General features: G+C 37.5%; 1 protein-coding gene across 1 annotated transcript in view; it reads left to right on the forward strand.

Annotated features, from left to right (window-relative positions):
• The window catches only part of LOC134332791 (PALM2-AKAP2 fusion protein), a 101518-nt gene extending 74539 nt beyond the window's left edge, over positions 1-26979 (forward strand). The window contains exons 10-12 of the mRNA XM_063014598.1: positions 14381-16484; positions 19097-19293; positions 22442-26979. Coding sequence (XP_062870668.1) covers positions 14381-16484; positions 19097-19293; positions 22442-22567 — 2427 coding nt within the window. The 3' untranslated portion in view covers positions 22568-26979. The remainder of the gene's footprint in view (positions 1-14380; positions 16485-19096; positions 19294-22441) is intronic.
• Positions 26980-27206: the final 227 nt, after the last annotated feature.

Here is a 27206-nt window from a genome sequence, read left to right on the forward strand (position 1 = left end):
AATCTACAACTGCAACCAAAATCCTTTGCTAATTTCAGTGTGGAGTTCACCTTAATGTATTCTGCGTACTTATTTATGTACAGAGCAACTTACAACTGAGACTGGATACAGTTCAAGCATATGAACCCTCAACCTTGCGATCAGTAGTGGTAATCACTGAGCCATCACAGCCATCACTCTAAATTGTTCCTGGTGTAAGTTCTAAATTGTTCTAAATTGTTCCTGGCGTATTTTTTATTACATATTGTTTGTAGCATTGCAATACTATTATTGTAATTGCAAGTAAACATTAATATAGCCAGCCTACTCAATGGGTTTGATGCGTTGATAACTTGCACACCTTAAAATGCATGGTCTAGCTAATCTAAATATGCTAGTACTGGAAATTAAACTAATAAATGTTCATATTCTATTAGTATTGTAGTTAGTCACAAATAGTATGATTTTATGGAATAGGCCAAACTAACTAATTTTCCCAGATTATTTATGTACTTTGGACTCTCTAGTTTAATTGCCATTCGTTGGCTTCTTTCTTGCTACCACAATAAATGAACTTTCCATTGCATATAATTCTTGTTTTACCAGCAGAACCGTAAGCAAACAAAAACGTAATCTTCAAAATCATGTTTTAAATGGTTGTGGTGACCCAAAATAGTTATTTGAAAGTGTAATTATGTTTGCATGTCCTAGGGGCTGTATATAAAATAAAAAACATTAAGATCTCTAGAGAACAACCTTGTGGGACACCATATTAAACAAAAAAAAATACATATTTATTAACAAATTACAATCTGTCAAATAAGATCCAACCCAGTGACGAGTATGTTTGTGTAAACTAACCACGTTTTAAACCACTCCATGCACACTAAATAGACACAGCAAAAGCAGGAATTAATTACACAATCCAGTCCAAAAGCATGGACATATGAAAGCATTGTGGGATCTGCATTTAAAAGGAAGGATAACAAAGCTGACATTTGCAGCTGGGCATCTAAAACCCAAGGGGTCTTTGAGATTCTGTTTTTAGCTGATCTGCTTTACTGGATAAAAAAGAGGTTTTTTCTTTACTGTTTTGTGTCAGAAATGTAATAAAAAGTTTTAAATACATTTCCAAGCTAAAACAATCAGTTCCTGCATATATGCATAACTGGCTCTTTATTTTATTTTATTTATTAAACATGTTTTTTTTTTCTTTTTACTCTCCACCCATTACCTACTAAAACAATGTGTGTACATATCAGAACAGCTAAACTTATAGTACATGGTCAAAAAAAATACACCCCTTCTAATTTTTAATTTTCATCAAGCATTTTATCCTGGTTAGGGTCACAGTGCGTCTGGTTCATTCGGAAACACTGAGTGCATGGCAGGAAAACCCTGAACAGGCTGCCAGTCCATCACAGGGCTTCAGCCACAACCCCAATAATGCATAGTACATCATGTTACAATGTTCATGACTCTACATATGAAACATTTTATGGAGATGGAGTTAATAGGATGTGAAAGGATAGCAGAAGAGAAACCAGCTCAAAAGAAACATCAGTGCTTGTGAGTGCTTTTGGTTTTGTTGAGTATTTACCCTTGGATACGGAACAAGATTCTTGACATTTTACGCTGTGCTGCAAATAAAAACACAACAGTGTGTTCCTTCCCTCCATTCTGCTGTTAATGTGCTGTCAAGAGGCACTGCCATTTTCTACTCAGCCTTCTCTACACCTAAACAGAACCAGCACCATCTTTGCCTGAGCTGAGGATATTTCCATCAATGTGTAGAACAAGACCACTGATTGCAGGACATTTCCTCATCCGCCTTCCTTAATGTGTTTGTGTTCTGGCTAGTATGGCAGAAACCAATCTGATTACTCAGTTAGCTGTGGTGACTTTGTTTGGTGGTAATTGTTTGGCATGTTCTAATTTAGTCACATTTCTGTTGTGAATTTGCCGGGTGCTGCCAAGTCCTACAGACTCTTTCTCTTTTATTTGGTGCTTTTAATGTGTAGTTTTAAACTTTACATTTGCGACAGAGCTCCAACAAGGTCAAGCTGAAGCAGCAATTCTCTCAGGCCTCTAATCTACCCTGCCTTCACCTGCTAGTGAAGTGTCCCTGATTGTTTATGGTGTGTGTGGTGTTGAAGGGTTGTTGCTTTACCCTGGTCTTTCTGATTGCTCTAATCTCTGTTCTTGCTGATTGATTTTGATGTTTGTTGCTGTCTAAAACACAGTTTAGCTGCCTGGGCAAAATAGTACATAGGTTGCAAAGGATTTCACCAGTAGGAAATTTGTCGGGACATTAGGTGGCATACCAGTATCTGCCATTAAAACGGTTTTGACCATAAAACAAATATGATTTACTATGTTATGTCTGTGTTTAATTAGAAATGGATAATTAGAATGGCCATTAAGATAATACATGTTTTAATTAATTCAACAGTAAAACATTTCCCCCATTGCTTTGCGTGTTTTAATGAACTATGCTAAACCCATTTAATACAAGACATTCAGGAAAGCATAAATTGCCCTGCTATGTGGAAGAAAAAATAATAATATTATTATTATTACTTTATTATTATAAAGATAATATATTTTTTTTATTTGGGGCAACCATGCATGGTACAAACATTCTGTGTGCTAAATATGTTTTTACAGAACTATATTTTTTTGTCTTATGGTCCAAAAGAAATATGTAAGTAAAGCTGTCATTAGTGTTGGATTGTACATATTGAGGACTGAGGCACACTCAAGCAAAGCCATCATTTGTAGTTACAGAAAAAAAGTACCCAAATTGTTAGGCTAATAAACACTGGCAAACAACAGCAAGAGCCGTTATCTCTGAATATTTTTGAGGGTGGCTTTGTTTAAACATGTCTTTGCTACATCATTATACTTCGGCAAGTTATGTCTTGTCCAGCACATAGTTTCACCAAATTTTACCATTTTAGGTAAAACTATTTTAAGAAGAGCGATCTTTAAAACCAACTTTGCTGTTTAGCCTTAACCTTTAACCTTTAACTACATTTAAACTTGCTCGAATAGTATGATTCTCAGCCACACTCACACTCATCTTCTAATGTGAAAACACAAGGCTGCAGATGACGTCCCTCTCTGATCCTTTGCCTTACGAAACCAAGCAGGAGAGCTGTATAATTACCTTTGATGCTAATCTCATTTTCGGCTTAAAAACACTTACGGTTGACTTTGCATGAATGCCCGTGCTGATATGTTTAGTATAACAGCATAAACTTTAGTAGTTTTTTGTCTGCTAAGTATGGATTATTAGCTTTAAATTATAGGACCATGTAAAAAAAAATGCTGGAAAATGATGGTTATCTTATATTAAAGAGTTTTAAGAAATAAAAAAAATTAAGTAAACACACCCTGACAAGTGCTTTGTCTCACAATGGATAAGAGATTTTGGACCTGTTTATGGACCTGTTACTATTGGCATTTCAGTGGACAATTAATTGTTGCACTCATGCTGTATAATCAAAATCATGTGGACACCCCTGTAGTTCATGTAATTCAGCCACAGCTACTGCTGACAAATGTACAAAATCAATCATTTAAAAAACAGCAGAAGTATGGAGGCTGTTATAGCCGCAATAGGATACTTTTGGCCATGCACCTACAGGGGTTGGACAAAATAACTGAAACACCTGGTTTTAGACCACAATAATTTATTAGTATGGTGTAGGGCCTCCTTTTGCGGCCAATACAGCATCAATTCGTCTTGGAAATGACATATACAAGTCCTGCACAGTGGTCAGAGGGATTTTAAACCATTCTTCTTGCAGGATAGTGGCCAGGTCACTACGTGATGCTGGTGGAGGAAAACGTTTCCTGACTCGCTTCTCCAAAACACCCCAAAGTGGCTCAATAATATTTAGATCTGGTGACTGTGCAGGCCATGGGAGATGTTCAACTTCACTTTCATGTTCATCAAACCAATCTTTCACCAGTCTTGCTGTGTGTATTGGTGCATTGTCATCCTGATACACGGCACCGCCATTGGATGCACATGGTCCTCCAGAATGGTTCGGTAGTCCTTGGCAGTGACGCGCCCATCTAGCACAAGTATTGGGCCAAGGGAATGCCATGATATGGAAGCCCAAACCATCACTGATCCACCCCCATGCTTCACTCTGGGCATGCAACAGTCTGGGTGGTACGCTTCTTTGGGGCTTCTCCACACCGTAACTCTCCCGGATGTGGGGAAAACAGTAAAGGTGGACTCATCAGAGAACAATACATGTTTCACATTGTCCACAGCCCAAGATTTGCGCTCCTTGCACCATTGAAACCGACGTTTGGCATTGGCACGAGTGACCAAAGGTTTGGCTATAGCAGCCCGGCCGTGTATATTGACCCTGTGGAGCTCCCGACGGACAGTTCTGGTGGAAACAGGAGAGTTGAGGTGCACATTTAATTCTGCCGTGATTTGGGCAGCCGTGGTTTTATGTTTTTTGGATACAATCCGGGAACATCCCTTTCAGACAGCTTCCTCTTGCGTCCACAGTTAATCCTGTTGGATGTGGTTTGTCCTTCTTGGTGGTATGCTGACATTACCCTGGATACCGTGGCTCTTGATACATCACAAAGACTTGCTGTCTTGGTCACAGATGCGCCAGCAAGACGTGCACCAACAATTTGTCCTCTTTTGAACTCTGGTATGTCACCCATAATGTTGTGTGCATTGCAATATTTTGAGCAAAACTGTGCTCTTACCCTGCTAATTGAACCTTCACACTCTGCTCTTACTGGTGCAATGTGCAATTAATGAAGATTGGCCACCAGACTGGTCCAATTTAGCCATGAAACCTCCCACACTAAAATGACAAGGATTTTGTCCAACCCCTGTACATTTTAAGTAACTGATTTCTATGTATTATCAACTAATATTTTGGTCCAAATATACAAATTATTTAAAGATTAAACATGTTGTGTGAGTAGGATTAAGGTAATATTGCTTTGACTGAAAAATTTATTTGAGCATAAATGTACTGACAATATATCCAGATGAGCCAAAACCCGCTTAATATGATGCTAAAACAGATCTGACTCTACATGACATCTAAAAAAAGTCCTGCTGTATCTGTGCCATGACATTACCAACAGGTCTTTCAACTTTGGAATGTTGCAAGGTAGACGGTCCTACAGTGAATCCTGGTGCCATCTGTTCCTTAAATTAACAATTCAGGCGTGACCAGCTACCCACATGATCATGGAGAAAACAGGATTCACTGAACCGTCCAGCATTAATCTGAACTCTAAGCTTGTTTCTTCTGACCTTCACTTCCACATGGAGACAGATGTGATAACCCCTCTTAAAAAATTTACAACTTTTAAATCAACTCCACCCTTGGCAGAGCTGCCATGTGGCTACAAATCTCACATTATTTCATGTCATGTCAGAAAGGGATCAAAAGGTTTTCTGGTTCTGCAGGCCATAGTTGATAGTTGATCATAGCTATGATGAACAGGTTATTTAGTTTGATGTGTTTTGTTTAACCTTTACTTTAGATCATACCGATGTATTAAAACTTATAACACAAACTGTAGCTCTCAAAGATCTTTCCTGCAGAACAAGAATTTAAGCAGAACTCACCACATAATACGTCAGCCACATGTCTCATCAGCAGATTTAGGGCGGTCACGATGTGCTCTATATTCTTATTTTCCTCTGGGCCTACAAACAGCCTAAACTTAAAGATAAGCTTAAAAAAACAAAATGCCTTAAAATGTCATAGCAAACAAATCCGCAAACAAAAAGTGTTTCGTTTCAGCCACAAGTTTCGAGTGGTGACCAACATGCAAAATTTATAGGAGAGCTCATATAAATGAGGTGTAAGGGATGATAGCTTGGTGGGTAGCACTGTCACTTCACAGCTAGAAAGTCCTGGGTTTGATTCCCAGGTGGAGGGGTTTGAGTCCTTACTGTGTGGAGTTTGCATGTTTTCCCCATGTCTGTATGGGTTTCCTTTGGGAGCTCCGGTTTTCTCCCACAATCCAAAGACGTGCAAGTGAGGTGAATTGGATAGACAAAATTGCCCATGACTGTGTTTGACATTAAACTTGTGAACTGATGAATCTTGTGTAACCAGTAAGTACCTGTCCTGTCATGTGTAAAACATGATGTTAAAATTATAAATAAAACTAACTAACTAAATTAACGCTAAATAAATCAGGGATTTCAATAAAGATATATATAACTTTAAATTTGTATTGTATGAAGTATGAGAAAATAAACACAAAAAACTTGAAGGTAGATTTAAATGGTGGCATGATGGCGCAGCTAATAACCTTGCAGGTTGTAGTACAGCAACAAGGGTTCTGGGTTCAATCTCTGTCTGTCTAGCATGTATTCCTGCATTATACCCTAGACAGGTGGTACCTAACCCACTGCAACTCTAAGCAAATTAGTGAAAATGCATAAATAAATAAGTAGTAATGTTAATGATGATAATATAAAATGTAATAAATATATTTAGTATTTCAGGCTTTTGGGAACTATAAAGCAATATACATATATACATAGTACTCTCCTGGTATTGTGTCTTGGTATAGATTTCTTTGAGAATGTATTTGTTGTAGAATCACCAAACATTACATTAACAGACCTGCCATAATGTCAGAAACAATATATAAATTTTCTTATTATTGACAACATCCAGCAGCAGCAGCACAAGTGTATTTGTGGAAAATTTTTGTTGACAGATCACGCTGATTACAGCTTTCCATCAACGCTTTGCCTGCTCATGACTAGCTGGTTTGCCTTTCGTGCTGCCAGGCTATCACAGGCTGCTGACAGTATCCAGATTAGCTTTTCCCGCTACCTTCTCCAGATTAGAGATTTTGTTTGTGGCAGGGTATGTGGTCTGGTCTGTCTGTCTGTACTATTTGCTCTCTTGCTCATTTATCCAACTATGAAAATAAACACAAAATGAATATAAAAGAGGGTGGCACAATAACATAATGCATAAAGAATACATTATAATTTGATAACAATATCGGTTTATTAATCTATTGCTAGAGATATGTAACACACACTCACTGTCTTAAACGCTTATCAGGGTCGCTCGCTGGGGGGGATTGGGGGGTGCTGGAGCCTATCCCAGCTTTTCAATGGGCTCAAGGCAGACAGTAACACCCTGGCCAGTCCATCGCAGGGCATACACACACATACACACCCACACACTCATTCACCTATAGGCTGACGTATATTTTAACGAACCACTTACATCCTTTTACAGCCCCCTCTCCTGAGATTACGTCCATAGCTGTCCTTTTCTCTTCATCCTTTGACCACCATATATTATACCAGCTTTTAGACTTTACTGGAAATTATCTTCTAAAGGGGTGTAATTTTGAGATAATTGCACAGTATGCAGGCTCATGTCAGGCTTGCTCTGCAGCTTAGATTGTTTGTTAACGTCTTTATTTCCAGCAGAATGGCAGGTTTGCTATGAACCGTAACACCCTTTATTAGACATCAAATGGAGTTCAAAAAGTCTCTAATAAATGACTGAGCATATAAATGTGACATTTGGTAGGAGATGCATCAGGGTGCATTACAGGCTGGTGTAATTACAGAGTGTACGCTTGAGACCAGTGTAACACTCTAGGTGTTAATTTAACAAAAGTAAATTTGCTGTGTGGGCTGAGGATAGAGACAGGCCTGGTAGCTTGGCAGACTGTATTGTTTACCATGTAGTTGTTTTTCCAAATTGTAAAGCCCTTCTTGTGTTTTAATGAAAATGAAAGCTATAAAGCATTACTTCTTGGCCGAATTTCTTTCATCTTGGCGGTGGTACAACTGGCTGTTGGAAAATATAAAAAAAACCGTTGTCTTTATATTTATTTAAAGCTAATAGAAATTACAGCAAAACATTTACTATATGACTTAAAGTATGTGGACACCTGACCATGAGCTTGTTGGGCATCTCATGTATGGTATTAAATAAGAGTGACCTCTATGTGATCTTGAGCTATAGCAACAGCTATTCTTCTGAGCTGACTTCTCACAAGACTTTGAAGTATGTCTGTGTGAATTTGTGCCCATTCAGTCAAAAAAGCATTTGTATAGCTGGGCACTGATGTTGGTCTCAGTGGATGTTCCAGTTCATTCCAAAGCTGTACAGTGGGGCTAAGATGTAAAGAAATAATAACAAATAATAATAATAAAAACTGTCTCTTAAGATATGGTTTAAAGTTTGGTTAGGAGAAACAGAGCCAGGTTGAAGACCTTGTGAATGAATTAGAATGCTAATTGTAAACCAGGTCTTTTCATCCAACATCAGTGTTTGACCTCACAAATGATGTATGACTGTATGGCCACAAATTGAGAGCCCAAAGGGAGGTCCATCACTATATTAATGGCCGTGCTTCTGAAATTGTGTGTTCAATATGCTCATGGTCAAGAGTGTCTGCTTTGTAGACCATTGGCTAAAACTGGTATAACCTTTCATTGAAATGTCAGGAATAGCATCATTGTGGGGATGCAGTGAAGGTCAGCTTCATCAACATTTCCTTGAACAAAGAATAAGATGATATTGTTAGCACAATGCATCTTTGCACAACCAACCTTGAGTAACTTTATTTAACATTTAATTCCTAATAAGTTCTTGCTGTGCATTCTTTTGCATTAATCAATATGCCATTGTTTTCTATGGTTCACTTTAAATGCATTGTATTCTTTTTGCCTGTAAAATGTTACGGTCAGTTGGTAAATGAGTTTTCTCTCGGACTTTGTGCTATTTTTGTGGAATAGTAATGAAGTGTATACTACATTGGCACAGCATACACTTTTGTGTTGCATGCATCCATCCAAGGACTCCAGCATATATGTCTGAGGTTTGGTATGTTATCCCATTGTTTGTGTAGTTTTTTTGGTCCTTGGTTTCCTCAGACCTTCCAAAGCTTGTCAGTACGTGAACTGGTTGCTCTTATTTCCCCAAGAATTAGCCGTGGGTGGTTGAATGCGTAATGCAATGATACTGACTGGTGCATAATCTAGGGTCATGATATTTGGGCTCTTGTGCTCCAGAGGTAAAATAGCCTGCATTAAGGTGAATATAAGGCAGATCAGACCACTGTGAATACACATCGTTTTGGACTTAAAACTGGCTGCACACAATAGAAGACGAAGACCACCAACTGTAGATGATTAAAATGCATATGGAATTTACTGCTCAAGCTCTAATCTCTGTTATAGCTAAAGAATGACTGCATTTAATGTCACACAGTGTTCTGCTAAAAAGTCCCAGTAAATCAGCTGTTGTTATGGAAACAACAAATGAATAAGAATATGTGGACATCTGATCATGAATTAGTTGGACATCAAAAATAGCTCACACTTAACATTTCAGTTCATCAATTCAGCCCTAAGGTGTTCGGTTGGTCTGAGGTTGACAAACCACGTCAAACTACTAAACTCTCAATAGCTCCCCCTTTTGGAGAAACTTCCTGCTAAGCTTAGGAATGTGAGTCAATATGTGAGCAAAAACAGTTTACAAATGACTGAGCAAGTGTTACATTGCAGATTAGCTGTGTAGTCTGAGTGTGTTGTATTTTCTTCTTATTATTATTATTCACCTCAGCCAAAGTGATTAAAACACACCTAATTAACGTCCTCTTTCTTGAAGGTTAATGTTACCTAAATTTAATGTCTGTAAAGATGATCACAAAGAGAAAAAATAACAGTGGTTATGGTTTACTCAAGCCTGAGAAATATGTCCTAAAAAGGAGGATGGTGTAATGGTGTAAGGGAGTGTGTTTCTCTGCTGAGAGAATTACGACACTTTGTGTTGGTGTAAATAACAGAATGAGGTGCAGGTATGTATTTAAATGGAATTATGTTACAGTCGGAGGAAACATATATTTAGGTCTGAATCATAAGTGCGTAAAAGCACCCGGAATGTCACATTCCTTCTCCACCCAGAGGTCTGATCTCCACCCAGAGATGTTGTGTCCTTCCTTTTAGGGGTTGTTTCTAATACTTTTGCTCAGTCAGGGGGTCTGGAAGTAAATGTGTGTGTGTGTGTGTGTGTGTTTGTGTTTGCATGGGGCACGAGGTTGACTGTAGGCGGGACGGGGGACCAAGGGATCGGGGGCCGACTATGACACGGGATCTTTGTGCTTGAGCGTCCAGGGAGCACATTCTCCCCTTTTTAAGCCAAATGGCTCCTGCTTATGACATCATTGCCCACAGCCGGGCAGGGAGAAAACTTGGAATGGCAAACAGAAGGAAGGCATTGTAGGAGAGACAGGGTATAGAAGAGGAAACAGCACCAGATGAGCCTTCCACATACACACTCAGGAGGAAGAGGAGGAGGAGGAAAGGGAGGAGGAGGTGGAGAGGAGGGAAATGGAAGGAGTAGCCAGGAAAGGGTTTGTGTTGTGCTGGGCAGGGTTTCAGTGCCTCTTCTCAAAGACCTATAGTTATACTGAGCTTAATTTCAGTCATGCCAACTTTATGGACTTTAATAGGACTCCAAGGCTCTCAGGGATCATTTAAAGAGATTTAGCTTGGATGGGAGATTTAATTAACCATTGATAAGAAGTTGGAGAAGATTCAATAAGAGGTAAATGTGTTTATCACTAACGTAATGCAAAACAAATCTCTGATCTTAAGGAAGGAAGGAAAGTTAGAAATCAGAAATTTTATTATCTGTGTGTATACACTAATCTGCATGATTTCTGCATGTAAACATATCACTTAACGTAAAGGGTGTGTCTAAATTACTATTCTCTTAGAATTACTTATACATTTATACACAAGTTTACCAAGTTGTGGACAGTTTTAGTTAGCTCACTGAAAAATAACTTTCCCTTTCTTATGTTTTACATTCCAATTGTATTTTTATTTCCCACCACTAGGTTCATTATATACACATGGACAGATATGTCACTGTGTTTATTGTGTATACAGACTTTACAGTGATAATTTGGGTCCCAGAATGCTAAAGGCTAAGTGCTCAGTTTTGACATGCTGTCTATTTAAAAAAATAGTGGCATGAAAGTTAAATTGCCTTTGTGGTTGTAAAGTTAAACTTAAGTCAAAAAATTTTGTAAAACTTTGTGTACCTTGCACTGTAGGGTCTTTAAGACATTTGTGAATGTGTTTATGTGGTGACTATTAAGAATTTGGTAAATTATTACATTTACATTTACATTTTCAGCATTTAGCAGACGCTTTTATCCAAAGCGACTTACACAATGAGCGGAACACGATGAGCAATTGAGGGTTAAGGGCCTTGCTCAGGGACCCAACAGTGGCAACTTGGTGGTGGCGGGGCTTGAACCGGCAACCTTCTGTTTACTAGTCCAGTACCTTAACCACTGAGCTATCACTGGCCCTTATTAGTTATAAGCCAACTTATTAGTTGGCTTTTCACTTATTATTTTGTCACAGTATGACCGCTGTCAGAAAATAAGTGTCGTAATTTAGTAACAGTTTGGAACTGTTCATTGGTAAAGTCAATAAACGCCATGTGTTTGTCTTTATGCATGGCACTTTGATTGTTCACTCACTCACTGACTGCGAGAGTCGCGGGGGGTGCTGGAGCCTGTCCCAGCTTTTCAATGGGCACAAGGCACACAGTAACACCCTGGATGGGGCGCCAGTCCATCGCAGTCCATCGCAGGGCAGACACACACACATACACACACTCATTCACCTATAGGGCAATTCAGTGTCTCCAATTAACTTAACTGCATGTTTTTGGACTGTGGGAGGAAACCCACGCAGACACAGGGAGAACATGCAAACTCCGCACAGAAAGGACCCGGACTGCCCCGCCTGGGGATCGAACCCAGGACCTTCTTGCTGTGAGGCTACATTGCTACCCACTGAGCCACCATGCCGGCCTTGATTGTTCACTGCAAATATATATATACATACTACCAAGTGAAAATGCAGGCGTCCTTTGTTCCTCATAAAGTATTAATTGCTAAAATGTTCTTCAACTTAAGATCCTTTTAGATAATGATAATTTAAAATGATGATTTTATAATGTGATGTTTGGGGGGTATATGAAGGTAGAAGATAACCATTTGTTGGTGTTATCTGTTTAAAACCATGCTCATAGTGGATTGGCTGCTCTATATTGCCCCTAAGCGTGAGTAAGTGAATGAATGAGTGATGCACTGCAATGCATTGGAAGGAATTTAAGTAAATACACTCAGAGTAACTCCCTATTTGGAATGTTTGCTAGCTTGCTGCTTTCATCTGAGCTAGATGTTAATTAAGCATCAGAGCTTGATACATTTTATGACTAAATAATAATGACCTCAGTTCATTCTGATCTGGTCAGGTCATGTTATTTATTTATAGGTATGGGTGGGAGCGTTGACTGTCTCTGACTTTCTTGCTGTGTTGAAATCAGCATGTATGCAGCAGATATGCAGTGTATCAGCCAACAAAATACAGTATTAATTAGTGGCAAATTAGAACATTATTAATTTACTATTTGTATATACAGTACATTTTGTAGTCAAATGTATGTAGACACCACCTTATTTAGTTAATGTGTTTTCACTACACCTGTTGCTAACGTGTATAAAATCAATTGTATAAAATAGATTATGAACCTTGTTTCAGTATGAATTTGCTCTTGTGTACAAATTCCAGAAAGGCACGATATGATGTGGAGTGACTCCAGTGGATTGCTCAGAACCCTGACCTTTACCCCATTGAAGGACATGGTGATGAAATGAAAGCTTTTCTGATAAAGCAAACATGTGAAAGCAAAAGTGTTTTTGCCATAAAACCAACCTAAAGTTTAGATTACTCTGCACAAATATTAATACACATTTTAATTAGGTAAGCCAGGAATGCATATCCTTCATCACTTGTGTTAGACTGCAAAAGTCTTGAGGATAGCTGAGCTATGCCGGGAATGTCAGAGGCAGCTCAGCGGGTGTCCACTTCCCCCCACAGAGAGCGAGACTTATTACAGTCCAAGCTGGCAGGAAGCATGACCAGGACTAGGATTTAGAGAACATGAGAGACAGGGAGTGTGCTAGGGTCACAAAGCTTGACTGGGTGTTCTTCTGAGAAATGTTTAGAGTTGGGGGGGTAGGTTTGGACAAGAAATGTGTATCCTATATCAAACTAGATGAAAGCAGGCACTGAACTATCAATGATGGTGGTTTAGGGCTTAGTGGTATGATATGTGTTTAGTATCACTCTTAATTCCATGTAAAATGCATGACATATACATGACATATAATACAATGTGATTAGCTCACTGTGGTTATTTTCCCCTGAGGACTTTAGAGTGCCAGTATGTCCCTGCAGTGACCAACAGGGAGAGTATATCACAAAAGCCTAAAGGAGGAATACCCATCTGCTATTTAGTTCTTAAAAACATGCTTCAGATGACCTAAAATCAATGCTTATTTTCAAGTGAATAATTTACTTTGCCCATTAAAGAGTTATCTGGAGCAGGCAGAAAATTGGGGTGGAAAGAATACCAGTTCTTCTTTAAATGTTAACATTACCATAACTTCATAATGAAATTTTGAACAAACACTATTGGGCCAAAGGTATATGGACACCTGAAATGGACACATTTGGCCAAACACCCAAACTACTTACTGAGTTTAGGTGTTTTAGCCACAGCCAAAGTCTATGCACCTGTTCACAAAGTAAAAACCACAAAGACGTGCTTTGTTAAGTTTGAAGGAACTCCAAGGGCCTGCACTGAACTCAAATACCTTAAATATCTCCCATTTTTGTTTTATGTTTTATCCATATGCAGAGAAAAAAATTACATTTTGCGCTAACATGGTAGAGCTTTGGACTATCAATCAAAAGGTTGAGAGTTTGAATCCTGGCTCTGCCATACTGCCACTGTTGGGCCCCTGAGCAAGGCCCTTAATCCTGTCAGCTCCAGGGGCGCCATACAATGGCTGACCCTGCGCTCTGACCCCAGCTTCCAAAAAAGCTGGGATATGCAAAGAAAGAATTTAGTTGTACTGTACACCTGTATATGTATAAATGACAATAAAAGCCATTCTATATCCTATTCTATCTATTCTATTTTATTTCTCTATGGTATTCTGCATGAATTCTATATGCCACACATGTTTAGAGGTCCCTTTTCAATTATTTATATTCAGGATCAGATTGCCTGGGTCAGAGTTTAAGAGACCCATTATCCTTTACATTTTATCATGGTGTCCTCCTTCATTATTCATGATGTCCATGCAATGATTCTTTTCAGCTTTGTGTCCTGCGCAGATTATATAAACACAACAATTATTAAGAAGCTTATGGGCATCCTAAACTTTACAAAGACATGATTTATTGTATATGTACCCTATAAGATTATATAATCGAGTGTAAAGTGCTAATTTGCTGTTTGTTTGTTTTGTTTTTAAGAAATCATCCCAGCTTATAGAAGATGAGGCTGAACTCAAAAGTGAGAAAAGTCTGAGGAGTGTCAGTTTCTTAGAGCCAGTCAGTGTAATACCTGGAGGCCAGATCAACATGGAGCTTGAGGCACAAAGTGAGAGCTATATTAACCATGCTACAATTGGTCAGAATGGCATGAGGCACAGAGGAGAGGTGCTAGACACTGAAGTTGCCCAGGAAATCCGTTATCTTGATGAGGTCCTTGAGGCCAACTGCTGTGACCCTGGAACTGAAATGACTTCAAATGGAACCATGTACCAGGCAATATGTGTTGATGGAAATGGGCCATCTGTTCATGTTTCTGATGCATCCTCATCACTTAGTTATGAAGTACTTATTGAGGGGAAAAAACAGTCCACTTATGTTGAGGACAGCAGTAACAAACCAAACGGTCACACAGAACTAATGGGGGGCAACTATAATAGTTCACCTGATAAAGAAACAACACTATTTAAGAAAGAAGCCCGTTTTGAGCTGCGATCTTTCTGTGAAGAGAAAAAGCCTTCAAAACTTTTTGACACACCAACAGAGAAAGAAATAAGGGTGAAGAAGGTCAGACCTTCAGAGGAGGTTGCAGAGCTGGAGAAGGAACGCTTAGAGCTTATTCGAGAGCAAGCGGTCAAAAAAAATCCAGGGATTGCAGCAAAATGGTGGAATCCACCACAGGAAAAGAGTCTTGAAGAGGAGCTGGAACCAGAACAATTAGAGTCCCTCAGAAGATATGAAGAGAGGAAGCAGAAGAGACCTGAAGTGAACCGAGCGCCACAAACTTCCACCAAACACACTGTTTCCTTTATTCAACCTGAAGTAGGAAATAAGGAAGACATAGTTGTTCAGGGCATTGATTTCTCTGCAGCACGCCAACAATTTCTCCAGATGGAGCACAATAAGCAACAGCAAACCACAAGAAGAAGTGTGGCTCCCCAGATCTACTCTGCCAAACCTTTCTCCAGAACCTCAACAGATTTTGACTGGTCAAGTAGCTCATTTACAATAACCAGCCATGCTGGAGTCACCATGGAAGATGAAATAAACCCTTTTAAAGTTGAAAAAGTTTTCTGCAGCTCTGGAGTTTACCCCATCCAAAACACGGACAATATAACTGACCCAGAACTGAAAAACGATGAATTCACATGTGCCCGAGCAGTGATGACTATCCTCAAGGATGAAGATTCTGATTTGCACCAGCAATCCTTGAACAGTTCCTATCATCCAGAGGAAATAGACTCTGGGCTAGATGACCTGTCTCTTAGATCACAGGATACAGCTGTTCTTGAGACCTTGTCCAATGATTTTAGCATGGATAACATAAGTGACAGTGGTGCCTCCAATGAGACCATGAGCGCCTTGCTGGAGAACTCCCTTGGAGAATATTCCTTTCCCTCTACACCAATGGCCACAACACCTATCAATGGAAAACTTGAGAGCTGCACCAAATCACCAGACAGCTTTACAGAGGATGAACTGGAATATCATGCTGGCATCCTGGTCCAAAATGCAATCCAACATGCCATTGCACATCAGAACAACCAGTGGGAACCTCTACAGGCCATGCAGCAGTCCTCACCAATCCCTGAAAGGCACTTGGAGATTTCAGAATCCTCACCAGCAGTGCAGGAAGACAAATTGTTTTTTGTGCCAACACCTAAGGAACCATCTCCTGTGCAAGAAAAGAAAACTCCTAAAATTACCATAGAGGTGCCCTCAATTCAGGAGACTTCATCTAGTCGAGTGAATAATTACAAGCCTCCAAGTCGTTCTCCCCCACCGAGTGAGAAACCAGAGTATAGCTATTTCAGTAAATATTCTGAGGCAGCAGAGCTCCGAAGTACAGCATCTGTGGCCCGTGGACAGGATGTAGAGGTCACATCAGGGCCTTTCAAACTGCGCTCACGCAAGCAGAGGACTCTGTCCATGATTGAGGAAGAAATTCGGGCTGCCCAGGAACGAGAAGAAGAGCTTCGAAGAAATCGACAGACCCAGAGCTTGCGCCCCAGCATCAACCCTGTTCACAAGCAGAAGACCAATAGCCTTCCACCTAAATTGGTTCTTACTGGAAAGACAGCTCCTGGTAAGTCAGTTCACTTTTGAAAAAATAATGCCTTAAATTATGGCAGCAGGACGTTATTTTTGCTTTTTATGTTTGAGTGTGTCCTATAATAACCCAGTTATCATGCTATTCTACATTTAACAGCAATTTAGTTTAGCATCTGCTAATGGTATTTTCAGAAGTAAATGTGATTCCAAGAACTAATGGAAAACATATGAACTAAATTATGGCTGGCAGGATGTTTAAAATTGCATCAGGTAGCCAAAATGAAATGCACCTTAGAGGCAAATTAAAACAGTCAGTGGTCCTTATTTGCACCTCATACTTAAATAAAAAAGCTATAGATAAATATTTCCTCTGTGAGTTTATCTACCACCACTACAGAGAACATCTGTCTATGTGATTTGTTTTGAATTTATAATATGTTTTGCTAATGATCAGTGGTAACTCCAAAAAGTGAACATTAGCTAACTTGCTTAATAACTCTTAATTTTCATTAGGCAGCATTTCTGAACTAATATTGCAGATATTATAGATACACTTAGGTAACTCAGGTCTACTTTTATTTAATGTCAACCCCTGAGGCTTGTTAAATAAACAGCTGAGTGAGCCCAATTATCCTTAAGCTAAATAAAGTCAAAACAAGAACCTTCTTAATTGGCATGAAGGTGGTGCTCACCCTTGGAGTCCAAGGCTGTAAAGATCAAGTCACAAATCTTTATGTAGTTCTGTCAGTTCACCATCTTAAAACAGAACATAACTTAAGATAACAGAAGCTTATTAATACCTTCATCAACAGCGTTGGCTATTGCAATGCCATTTTTTACAGGTCTCCCAATGAAAAAGGTGGGGTTTGAACTAGTGATCTTATGATTTGTCCAGGATCTTAACAACTGAGCTACTACCCTAATTGATTCATTCATTCATGCCAATAGGAGAACTATAGGAACCAACTTTTAGAAGATTCATTGATTTAAATCAGTGCTGAAATGATTACTATTCCTCTGTGCCTTCAGTTCAGATCTAATTTTAGCGCTTTACCTCAGTTTATCATAGTATTTGATTTAGGCTACTTTAAGCATTTTAATTTATGTATATTTAATATTATTTTACTGTAAAGCACTTACTGAATTGCTCATGGACATGCAATGCTGTACAATGCTGTAAAGTCTACACTGAGAGTCATTATACCAAGCTGTTAATTGAGTTATTGAGTTTAAACATTAGTTTAAGTAACATGCTAATGCTACATTAATTATCTTTAAATGGTGTGGGGTAACAAACATTTCTTTAGGAGTCGAGCGCTGCCCTCTGGAGGCTTCATTGAGAAATATTGTGTGTTAAAGTCTCTTTATTCAGTGGTTATGTGAGGTAATACTGACTCAGCAGTGTATTCGTTTACTCAACATTCTTGTTGTATTAAAGGCATTTGTAACTGGTCAATTTATACAGTTGTACCATTGTGGCATAAAATACGTTATACTATTTGTTAAACTGCAAATTTACAGTTTTTATTATTATTTAAGTTGCCAACCTCAGTTTTGTTTGCATATTTACTAAATCAAATGGTTCTAAGTCTGTCACAAAGTCATTTCTGTTTTGATATCGCAATCTAATATCTAACTTTGAATAAAGAACAAAGAGACTTCTCAGTCCCTCACAGAAAGGCTTATCTGTCTTGCATAAGAATAAAAAGAGCTAGTTTGGCAAGTGTAAGCTGGCATCAGTTTAATGAGTTTAAATAAATTCTGATATAATAATAAGTTCTAACTGCTTGAGGATTTATACCTTTATTTTAAAACACTGTGAATTTAATCTTTGCTCTGAATTTATAAGAAACCGTGTGAAAACAAAAAAACTACAGATTTAAAGATATTTATTATGTTTGTTTTGAAGCAACATGGTCTTCAACAGTCAAATTGACTTGACAGCATTTTAAGATGTGTATAAATATTAAAGACTAATTATAACATGGCTATTGTTGTTGAATATATATGTAGTCTTATCATGTAAAATGGATCTTTGTCATCCTTTGTCAAGCCACATAGGACTGCTAAATGCTATACACAAAACTGTTTATTCTGCTATTAAAAATGACCACTGTAATCAAGATTTTTAGGAATTCAGTCTCAGCTTAAATTCTTTAATTTAAATTGACTTCAACATAAATTAGGAATGACAGTCTGGAACTACAGGCAAACAGTAAGTGTTCTGTCCTGGGTTTTTACTGTACTTGGGACATCATCAAGAATGCATCTTAGCTTTCTCATTTCCCTTGCTCAGTGTTCCCTAACATGGAAATGTAATATGATCAGCTGGAACATATTTCTTAAAGAAAAATACCCAGTTACTGGTCAGGTCTGAGTAATAGATCTTTAGTAGCTCAGTCAGCACCAAATACAACACACACAGTACTTATAATTACTGTGTGAGTTGTATTTTTTTACACAATGAGCCACAGGAAGTATAATAAAATTAAGCTAACATTGACTGAAAGCTAGCTAAAAGCTGTCCACTTGTGGATTTGTATCCCCTGTTAACATTAATTCTTTGAATTCTGCATTATGAGTCCTGCAGAATCTCACTCACATCGTCCATTCACACTTTTTTTTTTTTTTTTTTCATTTATTTAGGTAAAATTGAAAAGATTCGTCCTGCTCCTCCTGTATCTCCAGCTTCTTCAGACGGTCCACTCCCTCCCTCACCTCTCTCTGATATGGGGAGTGATGACTCAGGTGGGAGCCAGAGGCAGAAAAATTTTATGCAGACCCTGATGGACGATTATGAGACACACAAAGTCAAGCGTCGGGAGAAAGCAGAAGACAACAGTGTAAGTTTTATGATAAATAAATAGCACCACTTCTGCTTCAGATACAGACCAGTATCTTCTACATCAGGGGTTCTTTTCCTCATTCCCAGGAAACAACTTATTTAGGGCTTATTTAATATAGTCGGTCTAAATTCATTCAGATTGAATAAAACATTACATCAAAACATTAGGGTATTAGGATTACCGGTTTAATATGTTGTCAAAACAGCTTTGACCTGCTGAAACATGGACTCCACAAGACAATGAGTGCTGTGGTATCTGGTACCAGGACAACTTCTATATGTTGCAAGGTGGATCTTTTCCGCTGGCATATGGTGCACAGGTGCATCTAATGTTTTGGTTTTTCAGTGTTTAGTACACAAATAAAACAAAATTTGTAAAATAATTTGGTTACTTACTTTAGGTAGAATTTCTAAGGCTATTTTTTCATCAAACCACAATGAAAGCCATTATCTCCAAATGAAAAAAAACTTCAGAACTAAATAAAAGAAATTGGCAACAATTTAATAGAAGGGTAACAAGGAAACCACTGCCAGCCAGCAGAAACATTAATGCTTGTTTGACTCTTGCAAGTCAAAGCTTTAATTATGTTTTGCAAAAAGCTAATATAGCATTTCTGTGCAAGAATATTATAGCTTCAGCCAAACATGCTGATGCTTATATGTGTAAAGGTGCTTTGCTCTAATAGGTCCTGGACAACCATCATTAAAGCAATAAAGAACTGCATCAACAGCAGGAATACAAGTTAACTTTCTGTTGTCTAACTGGCTTGTCACTGAAAGTGAAAGGATAAGTGAAAGTAAAAAGTGAAAGTAAAAAGTGAAAGAAAAAAAGTATTTCTTCTAAAGCATGTGTAAATATTAAATGTATTTGGTAATGGGCACTTGGGCACCAAATCGTTATAAAGTGCTACATGTTTTAAAGACAAGATACAGGAACACATTGGAATTTAAGACCCAAAATTGAATTAGAACTCAAATAGAAAAAAATGGTTGTATAACATAAACAATAAGAATTACAAAATTGTGTTTCTACTGTACAACACTGAACTGTGCTGCTTAACTGTATATAAGAGAATCAAAACCAGTACAAATATAAATCACCTAATTGACAGTGGAGTTTAGAACTCCTGCTCTTCTACATAAAAGTATCAAGTTATCATTTAACAGTTAACTCTTATGGTTATTAGATTAGATTGGTTGGTTTAATTTTCTCTGCTCAGCCCTCAATACTTGTTTGAAGAATCACATAAATCTGGGATATTTGAATTTGGTTAGATGAATATTCTTCACTTTAGATGAGATGTGACTCATTCTTAAGAATTCTGATTCATTACCACATTTCAGAGTGAAACAAAAATGCTTTCAGACAGGGACTTTCCAGGTCAGCTTACAAAGGAGGATTTACAGACTGAATAGTGTGATACAGAAACTGAAAGTATGTGTCCTTTTAAATTGAAAAAAACATGCCTTATAAAATAAAGACTTATTTGTAACTTTTAGATTACAAACCGTTATTATTTATTTGAATTGTATGTCTGGAAATGATCTGAAAAGCCTTGATGACAAAAGTGGAATACTTTGGAAGCATAGGATTTTGTTCTCTAAACAAAATAAAAACAGTTAAATGGCGTTTGATCATTTGGATGGTTGGATGGATGGATGTATGGATGGATAGTTGGACAGACATTAATAGATAGACAGGTTTTATGGCAAAAATAGTTCAAACACCCCTTAACTTTTTGGATATGGCTGTTACAGTTCCCATTGGGAACAGAGGTTTTGAATAAGGCCACAAGGCATATAAGCTCCATCGACAGGCACTGGTAGTAGAATGATTAATAGTAAAGACCTCAGGAACGGTCATTGTGAATTGGGAATGTCTAAGAGCAACAACACCTCAGCCAACTGTTATATAGTTCTGAAGTACTTAATGCATATTGTCTGACTTTGTTTAAAACAAGCTGCTAAGTTCAGTTCTGCATCCAGAAGCAACTGTAACATAAAATAAATGTCAGGAGTTGCAAGAAAGTCAGGCAGACAGACAGACAAAAATGTATCCTATTTTTGAAAAATATCTTGGGAAATCTAAAAAAAAAAAGCTAATGTTTTTAAAGGCTGCTGTCAACTTCAAGTGTTTTAGTAAACTCTACTCTCTCCTCTTGTCAGTATGCTCATCTATTGCTCTCTAATGATGTTACATCAGAGGTATGGGTACTCTGCTTGTTTGATAGCCTTGTGCCCATTTCCAAGTCACTGCATGTCTTATTTAGTTTTAATCTTTTTATTATTATTTATATGTAACTTTTTACAGTGGGTGTGGCATGTGACATCAGATTTGTGAAGTATTGACGTGAGCATGTGCAGTGTTGTAAATCCCTTGCCCTGTTCAGCACCTTCACTTCACTCAATATTTAATAATGAATGTCAGTATGTATCACGTATTTCTATTCCTCAGTATGTAACTACTAACATTATTATTATTATTATTTTACACTTGTTAAGAACCTGACAGAATAGTGATTTGCATTTCTTTTAATTCCCATGAATCTTTTTAAAGACTAGCCTGGACTGGACATTCCAGTTTATTAAGATAATACAAAATTGCCCCTTATGATTTTACAAAAGAATTAGGCTGCTCACTTGATGCTTTTATGCAGCATGATCATACCTTTTCCTTTGGATTGTTGTAATTACCCTGTACAGCTTGTATTTGCACTTATTTCTGTATTGTGTGATGTGGGTGTGTATTCACAGATTTTGAGTCTGAATGTAAATTTTTGTAACAGCTGAAAATGTCAGGTTGGTTAAATATAAAATATTTGAAAATAGCACTTTTAAACCCATGTGAATTTAGCTTTATGCAGTTAGTTGCATGTTAATTAGGCATACCTACCTTTTACCAAAATCCAATGGCCATTGTACCTGGTACACCTACCATGTTGTGCACAAATTACCAATGGTTGCCTGTTTTCTGCCATCATTGAACCTCGACTGACCAAATAATATCTGGGTTGGGGGGTGTTTCCAGTAAAGCCATGACTCATGAAAATCTAGTGTGCCAAAAGCTGAAACAGTACACTTGACCAGTGGTTTCCAAACTGTAATGTAACATAATGCCCACACTAACTCTAGCATTTTCCGGGCAGGTTCTTGAGGCGACGCGTGTCACCCGCAGGAAAAGCAACATGGCTCTACGATGGGAGGCGGGAATCTACGCCAACCAGGGAGAAGGTGAGGAGGAAGAGGAGGAAGAGGAGGAGGAGGAGGAGTAAATGTAGCTCCTTTAGCTCCCTGCTGAAAATAATCACAAGAAAAGTGAAGAAGGAAAGACAATGGATTTATGAGGTGCAATGAGACCACAAGTATTTATACTTCATATTTTAAGAAGAAACAAATCTCTGGGTGCTAAATAGATCAGCTGACCTTTCTAAGTGGCACCAGAGATCATCAGTCATGCTGTGGGATGTAAGAAAAGTGTTCTTAGAACTTCGATGCGATGACAATTTGATGTTGGACACAGACATTATCTTTTTCATTCTTTAGCTTCACACTTTTTCCTGGTCGATAGGTCAAGTTTGTTGGGGCACGTGCAACGACAAAGTGTGTATTGATTTGTAGATTGCTTTTCATTTATAGGGTTGGATATTGATTTCACAAATGGACTTTAAACTCTCACTGGCAAGTGATACATGTAGTGATTATACAGAAGGTGTGGAATTTAAGGTGGTTTAAGACTGATTATAGTGAAGTAGGATACAGTGTCTCTGTATAGCAAGCACTTGATTTAGAAAGCAGGACTTTGTGTAGTGATGAATTTCCAGTCCTTACTGGGCTTTTTAGTATTTGACTTGGGTCCAGACTGCTACAAATTCACTTTTTGTTCATTATAATATATTAGCACAACATTTTGCATAATATGAATTTTTTTAACTAACAGGGATATAAATGAAGTCTACTCTTTGTGTGTATATCTTAATTAGACTCCATATATACTGATAGATTGGCTTTTAAAAAAGTTTTAAATTAAAATACCACACTAAGAACATATTTAAATGACAGATGGTGAAAATAGGTAAGGAACGATTGGCTTGAACAGATGTTAAAAGTGCTTGTTAGTTTGTATGGAACAGCAGTACAAAATTATTGTCAAGGTTTATAAATGCACAATAGTATTCAGCTGTTCTCATATTAAAGTAATACATAGAGATTGTTTATTGACAACAGAGAGAAAATAAGAGGAAGTGCTACACCACCACAAGCTAAACCACATTCAAAATGCATAAGCTGTGTCAGTATGTGATCATTATCAGTACATTATTATTTTACACATTTATATGCATTGTGTAATAGGGGAATACTATCAATTAGACCATTAGCTGTAATTTAACATATGCTGGACTGCCTAGTAAGTTATTGTAGGCAGGGTTGCCAGCTCTATAGTGTTGCTTATCCTAACACCACACAAACACAAACAAAAAGTCATATTCACAGAGCTGAATTAACAATTTAAGTTGAATATACATGACTGAAGGCAGTAATGTACATGTAGACTTCCCAGATGGAACCTGTAGGTTGCAGGTAGGTCATTCTAAAGCAGTTTAATAAACTGGTAGAAATTCTAAATTTTAAAGCATATTTTAAAACAGCACTGCAAAAGAATTATCAAAGTTAGTAATGGTTGTGGGGATTACATGTAGTACTACATAGATAAAGACATTGTTTTCTGACAAAAGAGAGAAAATAAGAGAAAAGTGCAGCAGGGCTACTTCACTGCAAAGAGGTGGAATGGCCATTTTGATAACAGGTGAACAGTGGCTTAACTTTACTGTATTAACCTAAACAAGCTTCTGATAAGTAGATCAAATCTACTCAATGTTATTTGAGCATGTGCTTCAGTGTTAAGGATAAGACCCGAGGCTATTTTCACTGCTCACTTTCATTTCAGCAGTGCCAAATACTAAGAAATTCTTAAATGCATGTTTTTTAGATTCAACATTTTACTTGGATTTTACTTTTTTTTTAGCTCTATAGTACTTTAGTACTACCCTTCATATGAGTGGTTTTCATAGGAATGACTTAACAATTTAAGTTGCATAGATATTATGAAAGATAAACCAAGAAAGCCCTGCAATTGATTTGAGCAGCAGCTTTGCTCCAGCTTTACCTAAGACAACAGTAACAGTAAGGAAATACAGTAGAATGCCAGTCTGGCAACACTGGCTACCATATGCAGTGCACAACACTGTTTAGTTTGTGTAAATAAGCAGGTCAACCAATTGTAAGGGAAACATTTGTGCAGATTCTAAGAAGGTTCCACTAACTGAAATAGACTTATTATACCTAAGCACTTGGCAGGTTAGCTAGTTCACCAATAGTGTGGATTTGTGTGTTAGTGATTTATACACACATTTATTTCTTTTTGTGCTGTGAATTGATATCATTTGGCTGATTTCATTAGAGAGGCTTTGTTGATTATTATATTCATATTACCATGAGCAGTGTAATAACTTTAGAAACACCAGCAATCTAAAGACATTATAAAATCCTGATGTGACGTTTGCAACTGAGAGTGGACACGTCTTTCATATGTTACCAAGGATTCATCATGGACGACTGAGCAGTATCAACTTCAAATGGTGTTTTACAAATATTCATCTGAAACTGGGTTGTCATGAATTCTACACACTATTAAAGTATGGATTTTGTTTAGAAATTAATGCAGTATATCTGAAGAACCCAGAGTTCAGAAATAATCTTTTTATATGCATATGGTATTATACATCAAAGTGTTTTATGGACTGCTGTCTCTGCTTAAGGCTGTTGTAGTTTTTAAAAATAGAAAATACTGAACTGTGCAAAAGGACTTTATTCTTCAAGGCTGTGCCCACTGATATAAAAGGACATGATCTGAAGCAGTGACATTGTTGATTAAAAGTTTTGAGGTTTTTAAAAGTGTTTTATGTGATATATCTTGGGGTCTGGTGAGATTCCATTATTCACATGTTTTACTCAAATAATATTTTTTTTGTTTACTCTTGAGAGAATTACAAAGCAACCTTTGACAGTACTAGTACTATAATATAACATGAATATTTATTGGCTTGCTGCTTGCAACCATAATATTAATCAACAACTGATGATTACATTTTTGTACACAAGTTGATTGCAATTTCTGCCAGGATCTCCAAATTCTTTAATGCTGTTGCCTCACTGCAGCTTTGAAGACAAAAGCTTTAAAGACAGCTTTAAAGTTTTTTAAATTCCTATAACTGTTCACGTAGAACCACAATTTACATCATTTTTTACATTTAATCCAACAGTATCCAAGTCAGTATGGATTAGGCAGAAAATAAACGATTCTGCCTAACTGACAATAATCCTGTAATGTTCAAATAAGACAGTGGAATGCAACAATTTCATCATGGTAGTCACCACAAGACATGAATCCTGTCCGAATATGGTTAAATAATCTTTTTAGGGGTGTATTTAATAGATTAATAATTGGAGTACATCATTCTGGATTGTGTGTTCTATTAGAGTTTGAATTGAAGAATGAAGACATTATTTGTATTTCTATTCGACTTTTTGATGTGCTATGACTTGCTTAGCAGACAGATATTTTGAATAATATAAGAGGGAAATATTTTTTATTTGTGCAGTGGATTACTATGAACAGAACATAGTTTTATGAAGGCTGGGATTTGAATACCGTATATGTGCATTTATGCAAGTTATAGCCTGTTTGTGTGTGTGCGCATGTGTGTGCTTGTAAGTAAGTAAGCATTTTTAGACTTTTGGGAGTATATGCAAAGGTCGAGCACATCGTAAACAGCCTTGTTGCATTTTTCTGTTCACTGCATTTTTGTGACCAGAGATAAGGTGTAGCAACTTGTGTATTAGTAATTGCCATAAATATTTTAAAGTCGTTTCGAGCAAGCAGTGCTGCTTTAAAAACAGTAAAAAAAAAATTCACAATATTGTTTTTTAAGGCTTTAGGTAAATTGTCTGGCTAGCAAAGTTTTATTTGATTTTCCAAAGACGTTCGTTTTTGCAAAGTCTGCAAAAAAGAGCCTTTTGTTTTGAATTGAGGCTCATTTATATTTTTAAAATGCAATGCAATAGAACAATGGAGCAATGTGTCAGAGGTAACCATAAAGATCAGATGAAATTAGCAAGGAATCTTGAGTTAATGCTTGTTTTGATTATTTTCTTCACAGTGTAACTATTTAGCATGGAGTGTTTGCTCTTCCTGTGCATGATATCACTACTACAAGATAAACAATGTTTCAATGATTTACCAGTGTAGCTAAACACATTGTAAAACTGGGGGAAATTAAACTTGCTCTTCAATCCACTGATACAAGTAGTGCAAACAGTCCTGCTTAAACTAAAATTTATAGTGTTCTGTATGCTTTATTTAAAATAGATTTCATGCATCATTGCTCTATTTGCAAATATGTTCTCCAAAGTAATGTTCTACATAATTATCTTTGAGATTAATTATCATTTTTCTTTTCAAGTGATATGAAGTGGATGCTGTGCTCATTATCTTGCTTACCTTTTGTTAATATGTTAACCACTTATTGTATGTTAATATATTCTGCTTATATTGTTTGTTTTTTATTATATGGCTCACACCTAAACACATATATAATTATTTTCTCATTAAAAACAAAATGCATTATCATTGTTTCCTTAATTTCTCTTGATGATCTGTGTATCTTTATGGGGCGGCACGGTGGCTAAGTGGGTAGCACTGTCGCCTCACAGCAAAAAGGTCCTGGGTTCGATCCCCAGGTGGGGCGGTCCGGGTCCTTTCTGTGTGGAGTTTGCATGTTTTCCCCGTGTCTGTGTGGGTTTACTCTGGGTGCTCCGGTTTCCTCCCACAGTCCAAAGACATGCAAGTGAGGT

This window comes from Trichomycterus rosablanca, chromosome 18 (assembly GCF_030014385.1).
Source record: "Trichomycterus rosablanca isolate fTriRos1 chromosome 18, fTriRos1.hap1, whole genome shotgun sequence".
Classification (NCBI taxonomy): domain Eukaryota; kingdom Metazoa; phylum Chordata; class Actinopteri; order Siluriformes; family Trichomycteridae; genus Trichomycterus; species Trichomycterus rosablanca.